This window comes from Taurulus bubalis (genome assembly GCF_910589615.1).
Source record: "Taurulus bubalis genome assembly, chromosome: 17".
NCBI classification, from domain to species: Eukaryota; Metazoa; Chordata; class Actinopteri; order Perciformes; family Cottidae; genus Taurulus; species Taurulus bubalis.
In genome coordinates, this window is record NC_136605.1 from 21,927,634 (window position 1) to 21,948,432 (window position 20,799).

The 20,799-nt window shown below is 44.5% G+C and overlaps 1 protein-coding gene across 1 annotated transcript in view; it reads left to right on the forward strand.

Annotated features, from left to right (window-relative positions):
- The window catches only part of LOC306750022 (shisa family member 6), a gene marked incomplete at both ends in the record, with an annotated part of 63,805 nt that overhangs the window by 36,991 nt on the left and 6,015 nt on the right, over positions 1-20,799 (forward strand). The window contains 3 exons of the mRNA XM_079233396.1: positions 17,453-17,515; positions 18,383-18,403; positions 19,800-19,928. Coding sequence (XP_079089522.1) covers positions 17,453-17,515; positions 18,383-18,403; positions 19,800-19,928 — 213 coding nt within the window. The remainder of the gene's footprint in view (positions 1-17,452; positions 17,516-18,382; positions 18,404-19,799; positions 19,929-20,799) is intronic.

Below are 20,799 nucleotides of genomic sequence, written 5' to 3' on the forward strand. Positions count from 1 at the left end.
GGAGTTATGTGGATCGAGCCGGTCGGAGTGGACGTTCTCCTCACTCGGAGAACCGAGGTTACAATGTAACCTAATGGCCTTCCTATATTTAATGACAATTTACTGGGGGAATAGCGAGGAAATCAAGAGTTTAAGAAGTTAATTGCAGACTGAGCTAATAGACATAAACATCATTTGTTTTCCGTTGGCTGCAGCCGCTCTGGCAGCGGCTCAGTTACTGGGAGCGAACATTTCCATTTAAAGTCTCCAGTTAGCTGAATTGATTCCACGTTAAGCTCAGTCACCAGAGACCGTCGGCACCAACGGGGAGCGGATCCTCTCTGCAAATATTTGCCTCGGTCAAACTCAAACTGCAACTATTCCCGAGAACTGAATTCCAGCACAATCAGTTTTTTTTATTGTATTCTTTCCTTTTTGAATCTTTTGCATTTTCACTCTAAAAGTGTTATTGCCTCAACAGAGGAGCGTCGAGGTGACGCCGCGGAGAATAGCTGGCGTTGCATTGTATAATGCAGACCATTACAGGAGCCGCGGAGACTATCATGACTCACATTAGATTACACCGGGCTTCTCTCATTGTCCCCGGGGCCACATTCGTCTTGTGGCAGTCACCAAATATTGACCGTAATGGTGACAAATGCGTTCTGCATAGTACAACACTTTACAGCGTGTATTGTGCTCTCCGGTACGCGGCCGGTTCATTACTGGAATTCATTATATGTGCAGGACGGACGGCGGGGTGACGCCGCGAGAATTGAAAGGCACCAATTTACTTTTAACAATATGCAAGGCTCCCCTAATCCCTCGCCATGGACCTCATCAGTGAAACGGATGGCGGTGAATATGCAGCCCATGAATCTTTAACCGCCGGCGCTCCACTTCGCTCGTTTAAAAGAAGAAGAAGAAGAAGAAGAAGAAGAAGAAGAAGAAGAAGAAGAAGAAGAAGAAAAAAACAGCACCAGTTGTAGAAGTTGCTTTTTTTGTTGGAACTTCCTGATCGATCCCGATCGGCGTCGCAGACCTTTTTTAAGAAGCATAATAAAAAAGGTTATTATCAGAACCCTTCGGTTAGCGGGATCCCGGAGGTGTCACGCGGCGGTTTATGTAACCCGTGGGCGGGGCGACACCCCGAGCCGGGTGCGCTGCCCTAGTTTAAGGGGTATTTTAAGAGTTCCCACACGGCTTCGTTTGCCCTCGTCTCCTCCTCCAGTTCATCCTTTTTCTTTTTTCTCCTTGTAAAGCATCTCTTCTGCGTCGGACCGGAGAGAAGCAGCCGACCTCTTTTAGCTCAGCCGGCTGTCTGAACTCGATGCTCGACCTTTCTACGTGTTTTTATTCTCATTTAGTGATGCGGTAAATCAATTATTGTATAGTCATGAGAGTCTCTTCACATTATGGAGCTCACATTAAAACGGACAAAGTGCTTCACAGAAAAAAATGATGAAGTGAAAATTACATTATCCTGGAAATGATGAGGTAAAATGCCAAAAGCATAATAGATTAAAAGTGGAACACAATTAAGCTCGCAATTGCCAATAAGACATTGACTTCACCGTGAACGTTTTGACGAGCACATCTGGTCTCCGACCGTTTAGGCTGGACCGGATCACACGGAGAGGACGTTGGCTCCACATGGTCCAAGGTCACGGTCCAAGGTCATGAGCGAGAGCCGACCACCTGCCGGCTGCACACTCTGCATGTTGTCATGGTTTTAGGGGACATGTGATGCCAGTTTTAGAGACGGAGAGGATGAACAACTGATACCAAAGCGCCAAAGAACCTTTTAGCGTCTGTATGAGGCCAAACCCATCAACGTCTTTGTTACACGAGTGAGAGTGGGTCAGTCCGCCGAGGACGAGGTCGAGTGAAACGAACGCAGGACTTTCACCCAGGAGGCCGCTGGTCGTGTGATGAGTGAAACCAAGTCTACTTTTGTGATGCAACAAATGCACTTAAAGCTACTACGAGGAACTTTCATCGTGTGGTGGTTCTGGCGCCCCCTGTGGAAGAAGGTGGTAGTGTCTCCAAGCACCAAGGTCCTTTCAGAAAACCTCTCATTTACGCCAGAGCGAGCGCCGTTGGGGGTTGGGAGTGAGAAAGGTCTCAGACTGCAGGCGTAAAGGGGGCCTTGTAGTCTCTCTCTCTCTATATATATATATATATATATATATATATATATATATATATTTATATATATATATATATATATATATAGTTGACTCATCTGCACCAACTTTGTCAGTGATTAAGTTAAGTTATGTGCGGAGACTTTTCCGTGTAAAAAGTGCTCCCCTCAGTTCTCTGGAGGAGAAGCAGCGACTCGTTGGTTTAATGATGCGACCCAGCGGCGGCTCGCAGTTAATGTTCCTCCTCCCGTCGCCATTTTTATCTTCTGAAGCCATTTCAGATGAATGCCATTTCAATAACGCTCCCGTCAAACTAGCACCAGAGTCATTTTAATGACTTTTGGAGACATCTAATTAGGGAGAAATTATTTGAAAGAGTCTTTTCCCGCTGCGTTGTGTTTTTTCTGCTTCTCTCTGTGACCCAAAGTTATATTTTTTACTGTCTGGCTTCTTTCAAACGACGATCTCCAGTCTGGGTTCATTCTGGAGATGAGTTATGTTTTAATCCAAGGTGATGGTCGGTGTTTGGCCGCGTCAGCAGTAAAGGAGGAGCCCGACCAGCTCATTACTTCAGACTCCTGATCAGCATTTCTGAGGAAGTTGGTGGAGACCTTTCTCTTTTGCAATTAAATTATAAATCTCCTCCTCCTTTCAATTATTTGAAGAGCTTCGATCTTGATGATTTGTCAACCAGATAATTTTAAAAGTTAATCTATGACCTCCATCAACCTCTACGATGCTGATTACAACAGAGCAGACTGATGTGCATATCTTACCAGCGTAGACGTACGAATTAACTGTTTGTCGTGCAGCGGAGATCCCTAAAATATTCACGCAAAGACAATAAATATCTATAATTTGATTTTTTGTTTTGCAACATGAGATCTTTCCCTCTTTCCTCACTTTACTCTGCACCTCGTGAGCGACAGTCATTTGTGAGAACTGCCTTCGAGTTGCAAAAGAAACGGCTTTACGAAAGAATATGGAGAGGTTTTCTTTTTTTATGTATACTTTTAGTGATATGGTTTATCTTTATGGCTGAAATAAAGCACCGTGCCGCTCGCTCGCAGCGCTGCTCTTCATCACGGAGCCACCGGAACGGCACCGGGATTCATTAGACGCAGATATACTTATTTACGGTCTATATATTTTGTTCTGTGAAGCAGCTCATTGGTGCCTCCTGTCCAATTTTTTTTAAACAGCGAGCTCATCTTCAGATTGCTCTTCGCAATCCTCAAAGCTCCTGTTCTGACACCGCGCCGCCGACGCCAGACAGCGGCTCGGATCGCTACATGGATTCCAATCACGCGGCGCCCGCCTGGATCTCATCTCCAAGCAGCCGTAACCCCGCGAACCCGCAGACAGATGCGTCTGGCACCCTGAGATGAACCGGCGCGGCGGGGAGGTGGAGGCACGAGGCGCTCTGAGGGCTTGTTAGTGCATCACTCCGTCTTGTGGATGTTGTTTTGCTCCAGCACATCGCAGAGGTGTGTGTGTGTGTGTGTGTGTGTTGTTATTTTGTTTTTTTTAAAACCTCGCACACCGATTCCTCCGGCATTTTCATCTCTCACTTTTTTGGCTCGGGCTCAGTTTTTATTTAGTTTTCATCTATCAGATCCAAGAAGTGCAATTTCCTGCTTCTTTTTCTTCAATATATATATAAAGTGCTGTCTGTGTGATGGACCACGGGGCTCATATTTGCAGTAGATGCACTGCAGAATCTAATGCAATATCTCTCACATTGAATAACGTATTTTAGGTGTAAGTAAAAAAAGAACATGAGAAGTGATGCAGCCTCTTTCTGGGTCTAATTAAAAAGCGAGATGTTTGGTTGGAGGGCGGAGGAACGAGTGGGAGACTTGAAAGCAGAGATCAAGATGGTGACTGAGTCTCCACGAGGAAGCAGCTCTTCATTCACTCCACGCTGGAGGCACGAAAGCATCTCTGGACCAATCACGTCGTTTGGTTTCTCTCTTCGTCTCTGACTGTGTTCATCGCATGAGTTTTATTTTGCTTTTCTTTCTGGTGCAGCTTTTATTAAAATGTGAGGCCTTTGTGGTTTCCTGCAGAATGCCCGATCCCGTGCCGCGGTAGCGGGGGACAGGGCGGGCAATCGAGAGGTGTTGTTTGGGCTTTTTAAAGGCTGAAGCTTTTCCTTTGAAGCGACACATCAGGCGCTTAAATGGAAGAAAGAAAGCAGCTTTTTTTTCCTGGAGGGAGCAGGAGTTGGTTAATGGTGTTACAAATGTCATCACAGCAGGAGGTGTAAATGTTGCATAGGAAGAAACAAACCTTCAGAGAGAGATTTTTGTGTGTGTGTGTGTGTGTGTGTGTGTGATCGATTGCGCAACGTCGCAGCGGCTAAAAATGGAAAAGGTATTGAGGCGGGTTAGAGGGAGCCACAGTTTCGCTTTTGTTTGAAAGGAACAAAACAATCATGAAGCGGTTCCACCTGACGTAAATAAGTTGAGTTTTAAGGGAGAAGTGTGTATCAACCGAACATGTCATGTGGATCATGTATTCATTGAAAGTCCTTCGAGCCTACACCTTCACATCTCGAGTCTCGAGTCAAAGACGAGCTCCTCGTTGGTGTCGGTCTTCTCGTGGGATTTGTTGAAACATTTGAATGCTTATTCTTTAATGAGAGTCCATTCGTTTAAACCCCGCTAGTCGTACTCCTTCAAAATAATTGAACTGGACCTCGTCTTCTAGCCTTTTAAAAAACAAAAAAAGGATAGATTGAGCGATTGCTATTTAAAACTTAGGTTGTTCATAGGTTCAATCATAGGTTGTTTTATGATTATTATTTTTTTTATAAAAGCCCAAAACTGCTGTATTTAGATGTATTGAACACCATAAGGAATATACAAGTAAAATATATAGTTTGGTATATGAAAAAATTTAAATAGCATTCAAATAGCCCTGATGAGACCCAAATAGACCCAATGGGACCCAATGAGACCCAATGGGACCCAATGAGACCCAATGAGACCCAATGAGATCTAATGAGATCGAAATAGACCCAATGGGACCCAATCAGACCCAATGAGACCCAATGAGACCCAATGAGACCCAAATAGACCCAATGAGACCTTGCCTGAATGTTCTGTACTAAAACCCTCTTTTTATGAGTGGACGTGAAACCTTTTCATTTTTACCTGTGTCATCTTCATTTACTCTTAAGCAGTAACATATAGACTGATATTTATACATCTCACATGTGTACCTTTCATTATAACCAACATTATTCAAATAGCCCTAGTGGTTGCAGAGATACACCCTTTAGTTTGGGTATGACATTTTCGATCAGAGGCCTAGAAATAGGTTGTTTCTAAAAGGCTAGAAGAGGTTTGAGGTTCTCCTCTTTGGTGTCGCTTCGGTCAGAACACGTCTCTGCGTCCCTCCTCTTCCTCACCTGTGTTTCTGTCTCTTTGTTTGGCGCTGAGGGATTTCTCGGTGCGTCGCAGCACCTTTTCCGCCCTTATCTCTTCTCTGACCTCCTTTTGTTCAAACCAGACGGCTCTTCAAAAGCCTGCCGCACAAAAAGCCCGACAATCATTTTTACTGTTTCATACACATTCTCTTTCAGTCCTTTCTTTCATCTCCAGCCTCTCACCTGCTCCTTATCGCCTCATGTTCCCTTTGAATCAGAAAGCTTTAGATCAGATAGGAAGCTATTACACATTCTATTCACATGTTGGGGTTATTTTTGATTCTTTATGTATTCAGGAATGTCCGCAAAACATTTTTCTCACTCGCTGTGGTCGAAACAAATCCCTTTCTTCTTGTCGTGGTAATCTGATCTCGCATCACTTCTTTGCCGGCGGGCGACAGGAAACAACACCGGCATCAGATCTTTTCTTTCATATCTGCAACACACACCTTTGCCGTGAGTCAATATCGTATTTCAAGCAGAAGATTGTGCATGAGAAAGAGAGAAACTGAAGGGAAGCGTCTTTTGAAGACTAATTAGTGGTCAGACCTGCAGTTGGGACACGCAACAACATACAGACCTCCCTGAGAAACAGGTCAATTAACTCGCTGTATAGTCACCGTGACTGTAGGTATTGTTACCTTTAGTATAGCGGCCCTGTGTAGCCGCCTCGTAATGAGACTTCCTTTTCTCCTCTCACATGTGGATGTCCCGTCGACGTTCGAAGCCATGATTTTATACCTATTGACAGAAATCTGGGTTCGGATGACGATGATGATGATGAAGCAACCGCAGCCTCTCATTTAGAAATGTAGCGAGGAAGTTCCTGTTTTTGAGCGGCGTTTCAAGCCTCTGGCGCCCCGAGGCGGAGACTAGAAATCTCGACTGAACCAGAAGCTTTTCAGCTCTTTTTATCCGACTGCGTCACCAATAGTTATGGCGCTGGACGCAGGAAGAACATTTAGTTTTTGCAGCTTTTTTGTTTTTGCCGATTGCATCAGAACAAAACGTACTTGTACACATACGAAGGTAATTTGAGCTTTATTGATAAAATACTTCATAAGACATAGCATGCAGTTGGTTAACGGAGACATATCAAGAGTCCATGCTTTAAAAACAACAGCGTCTTGTTGTTTTCAGACGTTTAGTCCTAATTAATGTGGTTACTGTCACGATTTCAGCTTCGTCTGAAACATTTATTCCTTCAGGTCGTGCAATCCCGTCCCAACGCCTCTGGGCACAATCCAGATCGGCGGTGACATTTGTTAAAGCGTCGTTAGTATTGTCACTTCTAGGTGACATGTGGGCCTCTCGGGCAGCATGAGTGAAAGTGTGTCAAAGGAGACAGAACCGGGTCAGAACCTCCAACCACACACCTTCTTGGCACACACACTCTGCAGCCCGCCGGCGCGCTGCAGGTTCGCCCCGGAGGCTCTTTTTGGGCTCAACGCCAACGCTTTTTAATAAGCCGCCACACGACTGCGTACCTGCTGAGGCGCGACCGGCCTGGAGGGCGCGTGGTGACACCGAGACACACAATGTTCTGAACATCCTCGCTTCAGGCACGGACGATTAGAAATTAAAAAAGCACAGCGGGAGGGAGGGGACGGAAACAAACACTTGATTGTATTCAGATTTTCTGAATACACAATGAAGACATTTGTTGTTGTTGTTTGGAAACCATTTGGGGTTTCCAGCCTTGACATTTGCAAAAGTCCCACTGCGCTCGAATTCTAACGAGTCGCTGGAGTAGTTCATCTGAGATCGTGGGCGACAGCAGCTAATCAATTAGACGCTACTGTGAGAAGCGGATCGTATCCTCAGTATTATTAATCTTAAAGTCTCCTAACAAACACCACTCTCACACGTGCCGCCTCTCGGCGTTCGAGCCGTCGTTAATTAGCGCCGATTGTTTACTCGTGGCGAATGATCATTTAATTAGGTAACTTCAGACGGAGGATCCAAATATTATGGATGGATCGTAACGAGATCAGTAGCGAGCGGCGCCGGCTCCTGCAGCGGCTTAAGGAAGCTTAACTCCGTGGGACAAGTATCAATCACATTTATATGTAAATAGATGTAATTATCTGTTCTAATCATCGCGCATTACTCACGAGGCAGAAGGGAGAGAGGAAGGGCCTCGCTGCTTTCGGTCTGTGAAAGTGTGAAGGAGACAAAGCCACTCCAAGACGTTCGGCACTGAGCCGGGAAATGATCCAAACGGGCTGTAAAATAACACCAACTTATTAGAAGATCCTCCTGAGAGAAGAGTCACTAAATGGCGAGACACTGATGCCGTTTTCCTCGAGGAACACTGAGGTTAGTCTGTTGTTGTTGTTGTTGTTGTTGTTCTTAAAGAATCCGCAGAGAAAGTCTCCTGCTCGGGTTTCATGAGTCACCGGCTCAGAGGAGCTTCTGATATCGTGTTTCCAGTGTTTTTCTCACTCGGGTAACCGATCTCCATGCGCTGCAAACACATCATCTCAACGCGTCTTTTGGTCGTAATGTGAGGCCCTTTTTTTTGTGTTTTTAAAGGTGCAGTGATTCGGTTTTTGGCGGCATCTAGTGGCGAGGTGGCAGATTGCAACCAACGTAAACTTCTCCCGCGTGTCAAACAACTGCAAAAAAAAACGTGAACATATTATTGTCCGTCTCTGTAGACTATCTGCGCTCTGGGTTTGTCCCTTCTGGGCTACGGTAGGTCGATATAAACGAAAACACAATGTTTTAGTAACAGGTGAAGAAACCTTGCATATCCCATTTCTACCAATATATTACCGTAATGCTACACACTGTATCTTTATTAAATCTTTTTTGGTGCCACTAAATCTTGAACATTTTGTGGTTTTGTGTGATTTAACATTCGTCTAAAACAAACAAACTCGTAAACAGATATGAGAAAAAATAAATATACAGAGAAAACTCGTTATACTTCTGACGTTCTCTTTCATTTTGACTTTGTCTCCAGCAATGTTCCCATTTTAACTGTAATTTTTCATAATCTTTAGCAGCAACAATCTGCCTTTTTCATTCCTGTTTCAATTTTTAATTTAGTTGATTTCTGTTGGAAACTGTTTTAAGTATTCTTTCAGTAATGAAATACTGAACGGATTGTGTGTAATTTTGCGGCTGCTAAACCTGCACAAATAAGACAAACCGTGTCTTTCCGCAAAGCGTGAAACGCACCTTCACTCTTAAATGTGTGACATGCGGACATGAGGCTCCTCCGTCCAGCTCACCTCGACGACGCTGACGGCATCGCAGCGTCTTCAGAGTCTGAAGTCGTGCTCCTCAAGCTCCTTTGGTTTGGGATGCAAAGACGGGATGAAAAATAAAAGAATAAAGCTCCTTACATGTCCAATTAATGGGAAATAAGCTTATTATACAAACAAATAAACTAATAAATGTTTTCCCCCGTGCAGAAAAATGGCAAATTGCTCTTAGCTGCAAAATTGTATGGCCGTGTTTGCTCTGTTAATCTCATTAGTGCAATGCTTTCTGGGAGACGCAGCAGATATAACGAGACCCTGCACGTGTTTAACTGGGGAATCTAACCTCCCCCCGGTTACTGAAACCCACCAAACAAACGGAGCTAGAGCGTGATAACGTGGAGATATCTCTAAAAACACATCCCGGCTCTTTATTCGTTATCGCCGCCGCTCCTGTGGCCGGCAGCTCCAGGGTTTGTCTGCAGGAATCTGAAGTCACAAGGTCAGCCTGAAGGAGGGGGACAGCAGGCTCCGCCTCCTTTTGACTGGAACAAAATGAAGGAAAACATGTCTGGAGCGCACGCTGCACTCAGGAGCTGCGACACACGATCCCCAATCGATGAAGGAGAAACGAAGATCCTCGGCCCCTCGGGGCCCCCGAGTGGGAAGTCGTCATGCCGAGCCGGCGGCTCTCTGTTCTTTTTTTTCCGGCGAGGAGGGACGGCAGTCTGAGACACACACAGACACACACACACACACAGATACACACACAGACACACACTGATCTGTCAGAATTATAGATGGCGCTGGAAGGACCGCACAGACGTAGGAGCGGCCTCCTCTCCTGCAGCTCTCGAGGTGTTGAAGTGCCCATCGGAGAGAAACCAAACAAGTGTCCTTTACCGGTTTGTTCAGGGTGACTTCGCACTCCGTGGTGCGAGGCGGCGCAATCAAGTCTGTGAACTCGCTCGGACTCAAGATCGAAACGCTCCTCGAAATTGAGGTAAGAGATGCGAACGTTCAGAACTGAAGTCGTCTCAAAGATCTGCATTGAATCGTCTCCTCAGCGGTTGCTTTGTGCCAAACTCCCCACGTAATTACGCCGAAAACACGGATCTTGGTTACGGAAAAATAACGTGGTTCCTAATTAATTTTGTTCAAACACTCTGCTGCCTTTTCCTTTAAAAAACAAACCTGATAAGAAAGTCCTTATAATCCCTTCTGGCGCGCGTTATTGTCTTGTGTTTCCACGGTGTGGAAGTAATGGAAGCTGAGAACTAATTCCACTCTCTTGCCGTGTGGCTGAAACCAAAAGAAAAGGAGCTGGGTGACTTCAAGAAGCTCTGAAACGTGTCACGTAGCAGCCGTACGGTTTATTTGACTAAAACATGAATTAATCTGCAGCTATGAAGGTCGATTCTGACTTCTAAGCACCAATTTATACGGAAAATATCTTTATTTATGAAACGGAAAACGCGAAATATAAAATATCACAGAATATAATGCACATTTCATGTTATTGCTGCCGAGGCCACACACACGGCTTACTTTTAGCTCCTCTTTGTTTTGATTAAATGTGCAACTATTCACGTCAATACATTGATCTATTTTTAATGAATGTATAAACCGCTGGACTTTAATAGATCACGTTTTAATGTGTTTAATTTGTTTCAGCTGCTCAAATCTTTCTGCACATTTGAAACGTTTCACTCTGACCGAGTTCTCTTGTTATTATAGTTCAAGATAAAAGTCATAATATTCTGAGAATAAAGATGTAATTTAAATGAGAATAAAGTCAGATTTTGAGTATGAGGTTTTTGGAATGTTACTAGAATAACGTAAATATAAATAAATATCCCCCAATGAGACCCAATGGGACCCAATGAGACCCAATGAGACCCAATGGGACCCAATGGGACCCAATGAGACCCCATGGGACCCAATGGGACCCCATGGGACCCAATGAGACCCAATGGGACCCAATGAGATCCAATGGGACCCAATGAGACCCAATGGGACCCAATGAGATCCAATGGGACCCAATGAGACCCAATGGGACCAAATGAGACCCAATGAGACCCAATGGGTATATCCTATAACCGTTGCATGAGAATAAGTTGCATAAGAATAAGTTGCTCTGTGTGAGAAAAGAAAATGGACCTCCTTTTATTTCAGTACATTTTCAGCATCAATGTGCTGCTGGTTTTGGGCCTGAGCTCCAGTTCATCCCAATATGTTTGATGTTCTTGCACCAGTTCATGTAGTTCATCCATCCTCCTGTGCATATGTGTGTTATGTTTTAGGATGTGCAGGTTTCTCCCCTCCAGGAATCACTCCAGCATCCTCTGCCCACGTGGATCCTCCAGTTTCCTCTTTTCTGTTTCTCTTTTCTTACTTCACGGAGTCCCGTATTCCAGGGCGAGGATAACGGCAGCTTTGTATGATGTTACTTCTGACATATCGGAGAAGACATCAGATAAATCTGTGCTTATCCTCGTCAGTAATTCACAGACTCTCCCCCCCCAACCCCTCCGGGACGCCGGCGGTCCGGCTCACCACACCGCGAGGGTAAGACATCGAGCAGTGAGACAGGCGGCGGCTGTCTGTGTGCAGCTTGAACATTAACCGGTTAAAGAAGCCGAGGCAGCAGCAGCCCAGTCTTTAGAAGATGATTTCATAAAGTTCACCTGTGGACAGAATTAAGATGCATTCAAGTGCAGAAAGAAACTACCACAATTAGGTCAAGTGCACAAAGTGGAAAATGTTGTTTCATTGATGAAAAACAGGGCAGATGTGGTTCCAGATGTGGTTAAAGATGAGCAGATTAAAGCCTGAGCTGCATGCGTTCTCCTCTCTTTTTCTTTTGCTTCAGCACTGGAGAGCTCCTTGCAAAAAAAACATCTGCATTGAACATCAGTGGAAATAAATACAGAGAATTCTGGATAATCAAAGCAAACACATTTGAGGAGAGGAGACTGAAACCTTTCTCACATTAGAAACACATTAAAACAATGTACATTTAATAATGTGTTTCTTAGTTTGAGGTTTGACTCGTCTTCCTCTGCAAACGGTTAAATTAAACCCAACTGGAGAACCGGCTCCTCCCACATTTAGGCTCCTCCCACTCTGGCACAGATTCACATTTTATGTTTGCAGGTTATCTGGAAGTTGAGTTTAACATGTTTTGCTAATCTTGCATTAGAAACCCGGCTGGAGATGGAAGGCAAGGCAAGTTTATTTGTGTAGCACATTTCAACAACAAGGCGATTCAAAGTGCTTCACATAAAACCATAAAAACATAATGCAGAGAAAACAAGATTTAAAAACAATTAAGAAAATTCATTAAAATTGTGAAAGTTTGTGTCCAAAGTTGAACGTTGTTTTTGTGTGCAACTTCAGCAATCCGATAAAACACCTATAATGTTATGTATAATTACCATTATGTTTCATTTCATTCATTAAAGCCAAGACCAGCCTGTTTCTGTACCAGCTACATACATCTCATCTAAACAGTTTCTGATGCTATTTTTCATAAATGTAACTTTATTTATTTTTTAACAAAGATGACTTTCCTGTTCTCAATTCTGTGTGAATAAAACAACTTTAATACAAAATTAAAAAATAAGACAATAAAGCTTAAACCAGCGTCGGCCGTGACCGGAGGCGTTGTGTCTTCGAGGTCGTCCGTCCGCCTGATCGTGATGACGGAGGAACGCCTGCAGGGAATTTCTTAAAAAAAATTGGCACAAACGTCCACTTTAACCACCAAATTCAATTATAATGTAGCGTGACTAATTCATATGTTAATTATGACATTTTGGACCGACGTGAACGTAACGAGGCGTGCAGCTCCGAGGCGGTAATTCTTCCTCGAAACTATTTATCCTTGAGCTTATAACGTCTCGTGTTGTTTATTTATCCTTGAGCTTGTAAATGTCTCTTGTTGTTTATATCCATTGTGGGGAAGTTACTCATCAACGAGCTGAAGGATTACCAACCGGGATGTTGGGAAAGAAAACGTCCAGAGCAAAAAACGACATGGCAGGGTCGGCCAAAAGTTAGAAAAAATAATTCCGAACACCAGAAACGAGCAAAAAGACGAACTAATGGGCAAATTAGACAAAATACAAACGGTGCAAGACTCTAAATACACAAGAAAGCACTCAGATAACAGGACACATGGGGACGGACTCGAAAGCCGGCTGGAAGCTGGAAGCAACACGACGGGGTCTTTCTCCTCGTTTCCTCGCTCCTCTGACTTGAGACCCTTGAAATTGGTCTCAGCGCTCCATCTTGAAGGACGTACCGATTCCTAAAAGGCAACGCGGGGAGCGAGGAAGCACCGTACCCCTTTTTGATGAAGAGTTTTAGGCACAACGTAAACAGATAAAAGACTAAGACGCAAGGAGGCGAGGAAAGGACTTAAGGAGGCACGAAATGAGAAAGACCTCCGGGACGAGACAAAAGATGCACATTAAAAATGGAGGGAAGACCACAAAGACAGGAAGTGGAACGAACAGGACACACGAGGAGTTGTAGGATTAAACTGCCTCTTGGTCAGATAACGACACCATTTCTTCAAATCTTTCGCCTGTCAATCGTTTTGATTCAGATTCTGGTTCTCGAGTTGTAAATGTCTCCATCAGAGGTTAAAGCCCCGAGTAGCTGGAAGGTGAAAACTGTCTCAACCTCACATAATGTGCACAAGGGCAAAGCGAGGTGATCCGTCCACATGGCGTCTCTCTCTCTCTCCAGCCGGCGTCTGTCCGTCAGCTTCCCCCAGAGCGAGCCGTTTAAAATGGATCTGGGTCACAGCGGGATCCCCTCCGTCCGCCCGCTGGGACCTGGAAGCGCTCGATTCATTTGTGACAGCGCCGCCAGCGCTACTACGGCCAACCCATGTGACACACTTCACCGGCAGCCAGAGCTGTGCATGATGGATGAAATGTGAGCCGGGTTACGTCCTCCTCCTCTGGACATCGCACAAGAAACGGATATCGAGAGGAGGGATAAATCCTCCCCGACGTTTGCTCCACTTTTCTCGGACAGTTGTGTTTTTTTTTTACCACGGCAGCAACAGTTTGGACCTTTACGTTGCATTCAGTGTCGATGAAGCTCATTATTGACTTTATTTAAAGAGAGAAAAATGACAAACAAGAGCAGGAAACTGAGCTGCTGCAACAGCCGGCTGTTTATTGCACCAGCGGTGGACTGAATGTCATTAAATAAAACCAGGTCATTTCTGGTGGAAGAGGTCGTCTAAACAGATCAGATTCTGGTGCCGGAGACATTCGGTTCGGACACGTCTTTTGTGTTTTATTGCAAAGCTCCTGTCTCGGTAGTTATAATCCTGATATTACAGTTTATTTGGATTTTATTTGGAACAGCCCAGCACCAGAAATAACAGTCACTGGTCCCAGCGGTCGATGGATGAGGGATAAAAGACGGGAACGCATTCATACCCTCCCTCATAAACAAAATAATACATCTGTTTATACAACGTGGGCTCAGTTTAGAGGCAGAGTTGCTGCACAGTAGTAGCAATAACAGTCATATTCCTCATAAAAGGGATAATTGGATCGCACACGCGTGAAGCCCGAGCTGGAGATTATCTCCAAGAAGAAAACACATCCTCGCTGGGTGATAAACTTTTGAACCTTGCTTAAACACTCGCTGTCCATTTTAATGTGTGGAATTGTATGTGGCAGCTTCTCAGCTGTGTAGAAAAAGAAAAGAAGAGAGTTTCTGCAATTACACAGATAGTAAGAGGTTGTTATTTATTCGGTAATGCTTTCATTTCATAGCGGAGTAATTTAGCTGAGCTTTCGTTAGCCGGTATAATTGGTCCCTTGTTCATACCGGTGTGATTGGAACCAACAGCTGCAGGGAAAAACGGACCAAAGCCGTGTTTTATAATTACGGTACACGGCTACTTAAATCCATTTAACCAGCCTTTACAATCCTCCTTTTTCCTCAACTGAATATCGCTTTCAGTCAAGATTGGCGAACAATTCCAACGACACATTTTAAAACTGTAATATTTGTCTTTACACTGGCTTTGGATCTCAGCCAATGTCAGATAACATTTGTCAGAAATGTCACATCCAGCCGCCGGGGGCTTTATCGTTGAACCACAGGCGCTGATCTTTACCAGAAGCAGAAGACAACGCCCTGTAGTCAGTTGAAAGCTTGCTAAAGAGCTCGAATGTGTAGGTTTAAGCTATCAGAGACGTGTTTTGTTATCATCTTTAGCTCCCTCATCGGATGATAAATGATCATATTTAAATGCAAATAAGGCTCGACTATCGCATATCCGTGTTTTGTTTGCTCCGCTGTTCAGAAACACAAAGCTTAATTGAATAAAGGCAATATTTTCACTCGGAAAATTATTCAAACTCCCGGAGCTGCATGATGTCGCTTTGTTCTTTAACCACTCAAAACAACGGGTAACGATATTAGCGCAGCATCAAATGACTCACTTAGAGCCCAAGATGGATCACCGTGAGGAGTCGCTGCCTCCGTGTTGCCGGATAAGGAGGCCGCGATCAATCATCTGGGGGCGAAGCGGCGGCGCTTTGTGGATTCTGTCAAATGAAGAAACGCTCGCAGTGCCACAACTGAGCCGTGACGGTTTACCCGCTCACTTGAGACGCTCACGGCCAATTAAAGATCTCGTATCTGGCAAAACACCGACCCGGCTGGACGGGGAAGCCGACTGACACGGGCGATCGTCAGGCTGCTCGTTGACGAGATTCTCACTGGAAAAAAGGTTCTATACAGCCCCAGAAAAGGTGGTTATATCACGGCATAACCGTTAAATAATGCACTTAATGCACCGCTCAGCAACCGCCCAGCTATTCACAGGATCACCGATCACGTGCCGATGTGTCCTTGGCCAACACACTTAGGCCCACGCTCCCATAGGCTTTGCTATCAGTGTACGAATGAGTATGATTGGGTGAATGTCGTGTATTGTGAGAACGTTTTGCGTGGTCGTGAGACTAGAAAAGCGCTTTACAAGTACAGGTCTCCATTTCTTTGTTTCCACTTCCTTTAAAAAGGCTCCCTTTATCAAACCCAGAACATGTTTTTCTTCCACTTGTCCGTGGTGACTGTGTCTAGATCACCGGGGGTCGGACCTCCCTAATTAAAGACCCCGACAAAGAGGGAGAAACAGGTTGGGGGAGGTTGAAGCATTTATATTTGTCCTTATAAACTGTAAAGATTACAACCTATTTCCCATTTTTAAACAAGGAACAATCTAGCAAACCGGTTTCAGACGCCCTTAAATTGAAGAGAACAATTTCTTAAAGTCCCAGTGAAACGAAAGTTCTTCAGGGACGTATTTTATTCCCCAATAAAACAGAGTTACAAGAGGGATTTAAATCCTTTGCATTTGATTGGACCGCTAGAAAGTGGGGGTCTTAGGAGCTACCAGGGTTCAGACACAGTTCGATTAATGGACTTCCAGGACTTTTCCATGACTTTAAACCAAATGTCCATGACAAACATTTAGTGAAATCTGGGTGTAAACAGTAAAAACTGAGTAAATGTAGTATTTAAACTAACAATGAGAACACAAAGCATACAGTAAACCTTAAATGACTCAAATGAATGAGACAATAGTTTGATTAAAAGAATAAACATTTATATAGATGCCTGTATGTATGCCTGCTTATATTCTGAGTCTTTCTTTTAAAAGCATATTCATTATTTAAAACTCAGCGCAAATGAACGACATGAACACATGAATATAACACATTTACATGAACACATGAATATAACACATTTACATGAACACATGAATATAACACATTTACATGACTTTTACTAAACTTTTGGGATTTTATTTTTTTCAAGGACTTTTAACAATTTCCAGGTTTTCTTGAGCCTCAAAAGGCTGTTTGACCATTTCTTGAATGAAATAAACCGCAGTAACGTTGTTTGGGAACTATGGAAATGAAAACGTTTGTCTCCTGATATCCAACCACACGTCTTCCTCATTTTGCTCCGTCTAGCTCGTCACCCAAACGTCTCATTTGACTGAATGATTTCCTTGTGAACGCCTCAGTGCAGGAAGACTCATCACACGTTTGGCGAATAAAAAGAGATGAATGAAGACTTAACACAGGGACACGGGATTAAAAGTTGAAATTGTATTTTTCATTTCACTGCGACTCGACCTTGATGTCGGCTGAACGTCTCGTCTGAGTTGAAGTGGCGACGACAACAATGGAGATGATGCACTTCAACTACTTTGTTACCTTCAGAGTTTCTGAATGCGTTTGTGTCCGCACTGCAATGGATTTGATTTATCATCATCTCCAGACCGCAGACATTCCATCGAACAAGCAAAGTACTGCAGGGTGGTTACGACCTTCCTCATTTGCTAGTTTGTATACATCCTCGTTTCCTTTCCTCACAAGGAAAGAGGAGTCGAGGCAACTGCCTCTCTTTTACGTCACAGGTGCCAAATAGACTTAGAGTGAGGAGACAAGGAGCTGAGGAAATCTTAAAGACACATGATTATCTAACAGAGGAGGTCAAAGGAGCAAAATATATACTTTTCTTTTTACATTCTCTGTAGCATCAACCATAGTCTGATGACGCGTCTGATTTTCTTCTCGTCACCTGAACCCACCATCTTGAAGTGAAGTATTAACTCTGTTCTTCTTCTCACATAGGAAACCATCACCATGAGTACCAGCACAGCCACCTGGACCTGACCGCGCTCACTCCTAAACTGGGTAAGAAGCCAATCGCTGCGTACACCTGAATAAAAGAAACGATGCAGAAAAGTGTCTTTTGAATCCTGAAATAAAACTCCAGGCTGCTCGTACTTTTAAGTGGCGGTGATTGACCCGACTTGACTTTCCCCAAATGATCCGCCTCATTATCTCAAAATGAAAGTGAACCAAACAATTCTTTTGATAAACTTTTCGCCCAATTTCAAGACAAAAAGTCTATCTTTCACGGGGAAATTAAAATCTAAAGGAGCTGATAAAGAAGTCCTGGCGGTGGAGGAAATGAAAAGCTAAACGTGTGATAATCAAAGGATCGTCTGCACGATTTGCTGCAGTTATTGAAAACTCAATTACTGTTATTGCGTCCCATCTATTTCTCTGAATGTGATTTTGTGTGAAGGGAGATCAGCTTTTAGTGTGAAGCCACCGAACGCCACAGGAATACCAGAGGGAGTCTGGCCTCACTTGTTATATACAGTATATATTTATTTAAAGATCTTCCTCTTTGATATTCTAAAAACCGCAGAGGCCGCCGCGTCGTCGAGTCATTAGAGCAACTTTCCCGCCTTTAATGGCGCGCTGTGGTCCACTTCCTGCCTCTCAAAACAGCGCCAACCTTTCACAGAGAAAATGGGTTTCAAAAGTACTTTCAGCTCCAAATAAAACTCTTCAAACCTTTTGAAGTCTCTTTAGCTGCTGATGAGGGACGGTCGCTGTTCTGCATCGCTCCACATTTCGCTGGTTTTGGACTCGTGTGGCGACAATGTTGCAGCGTTGGCTTTGAACCTCCGGTACACGGGCGGTTTGGGTTGAAACATTGTGTCCACATTGATTGTTATTGATCCTTTCTTTCTCACTTGGATTTGTTAGCCCACCGACAAATGAGACACGGTAAGTTACACACATGCACACGGTGTTTATGTGTATTTGTTTTATTCCACATATATCATGTAGAGATAAAAAAAAAAAAAAGTATTAACCTGCATACTGGGGGTCTTTTTTTTGTTTTTATTCTCTTTTTATATTTTATTTTAAGTGTTTGTGTATGTTTGTGTTGCTGTCACATTAATTCACGCTGCTCCATGACCTTTTTAGTCCGATGTCAAAACCCTCTCCTTCACACTTTATTTTTTACTCTTTCCCTCCACCTAACAGGCTCTATCTTCCCTTCACACACACACACACACACACACACACACACACACTCAGTGGACGCCTCTCCTCCGCACCATATGTTCCTCGGTGTTGTGTGTCCCTGTCCTCCTCGCCGCCGTCGTCACCCTCCTCGTCCTATTTTTGAATCCAGCCCCAGAGCCCCGCCCCCCGCTGCGCCTCCTGACCCGCCGTGACTGGGCGTCCCACATACCGGAGCCACCGGCGCCCAAACAGAACGGTTAAACCGCACAGCGGACCGACATCGAGCCGCTCAGACGCCGTGAACAGCTGCAGCTTCCGGCTCAGAACCTGTGAAGATTAGTGCGTTTTATTGATGCTACAACTCGGCCGCTCAGTAAACAACAACCTCGAAAACGCTCAAAGGAAAGTCACTCTTCAGAAATCAAAGGCTTAGTTTTCCTAAAGAGGAGAAAGCCGACGCAGCTTCAACACGTGTGAAACCGTGCCTTTTATTTACTATTCTGTAAAAGCGGTTAACAAGCTGCTGCCGGTCTGAAGCCACGTCTCGTCCTTTATTGGCGTTTATTATGCAGAATGACTGCAATTTTTCAGGACATTGCATTCGTGCGGTATAGATTTTGTATACTTTTAGTAGTTTAGAATAGAAAAATGTTCTGCATGGGCTCATAAAAACCTGCAAAATCAGATTTTCGAAATGTCTTTGCACGTTTTTCAGAAAAAAACGAAACAGCTTGAAGATAGAGATGTAAAAGAACACGCTGCAGTAAAGTAGCAGGAAAAAACAAGATTTCCTTTTTTTTTAAGTATTTGAATGAGTCACAGAGCATAATGCACAGTCACTGCTAGCCTCAGCTAGCGTCTGTTGTGAGTGTTTGAGTGCAGGAAAGTTCTCAAATAAAGTGAGGCCAAACTTCCCCTTGCGTTGGCTCTGAAAGAACCTTTTAAAGTGAACGGAGACGAAGCGAAGAGGCTCCCGTCCCGCAGCCGGCGCTCTGATTCCAGAGCAAACGGGTCGCCATCAGAGCCGCCGTTTCCCAAAAGCACAAGTCCTCCCCCACCCCACCTCGCCCTCCCCCTCCCCCAGTGTGTACCCATCTCTCTGACTGACTGCTCTGACGGCTGCGCACCGCTTCCTCCCTGTCCCCTGTAGAGAGACCCCAGCGGATGAACAACATCCTGACCTCGGCCACGGAGCCCTACGACCTGTCCCTGTCCAGATCCTTCCAGAACCTCAGCCATCTGCCGCCCTCCTACGAGCTGGCCCTCAAGTCTGACTTAAGTAAATACTCCTCCTCTCTGCACACATTAAGTAGGTGGTCCTTCCTTCGTCCTTCGTCGCCGTGCTTTTTTTTTGCTTGATGCACACACATTTCTAATTTATTTTTGAACAGACGGGGAATGACGTCACCCTCGCGCCCCCGAAGCATTAAAGGGTTCTCTGACCATCTGAATGTCCGTGGCGGAGACGCGCATCACGATGAGCGTCTCCAGATGTTCGGCAGGCATCGTCACGCAGATCATCTTCCCACCTTTTTAGGGAAATTAACTCCTTAAAATGCATGACGGCGCCTGCGCTCTCATTCCCATCGACTCATCTATCGGCCCATCCGCTGCCTTCTAACAGCCGTGTAACGCGGCTCCATCTGCGGCCGTGTCGTGTTGCTAATGCCTCTTAATGACGTGTTAAGAGCCGAAAGGCTTCTAGTCGCCAACGAGACGGCGCTTCAATGTTTCGGCGATGCTACGCTTCATTACCTTCGCCGCGACATTTTCTGCTGGATGACGACGCGGATGCAACCTCAGTGCACGGCCGTGTGCAAGTGTTGGTCGCATGTTGTTGATCTGCATTCTTTCTTTTCAATGACTCTTTGATGAAACCAGGAAATCTCCCCAGATGCATTTCCTCTCTTTCAAAACAACTCTAATAACCATCACACTTCATTTACAACATTAATACAGTGTGATGGGACATAAGAGACCAACACCTTCAAGGATGTTATGATATTAGAGATGTGATCTTAGCATGGATTCAAAAACTAAACTGATGAACTATCAAGAAAGCCTTCTGTATTAGCGGCATACGTATTTATGCAATCATTGGTAGCCATGGTACGGGTTAGTTAGTTTACTTTAGTTAGTTAGTTAGTTAG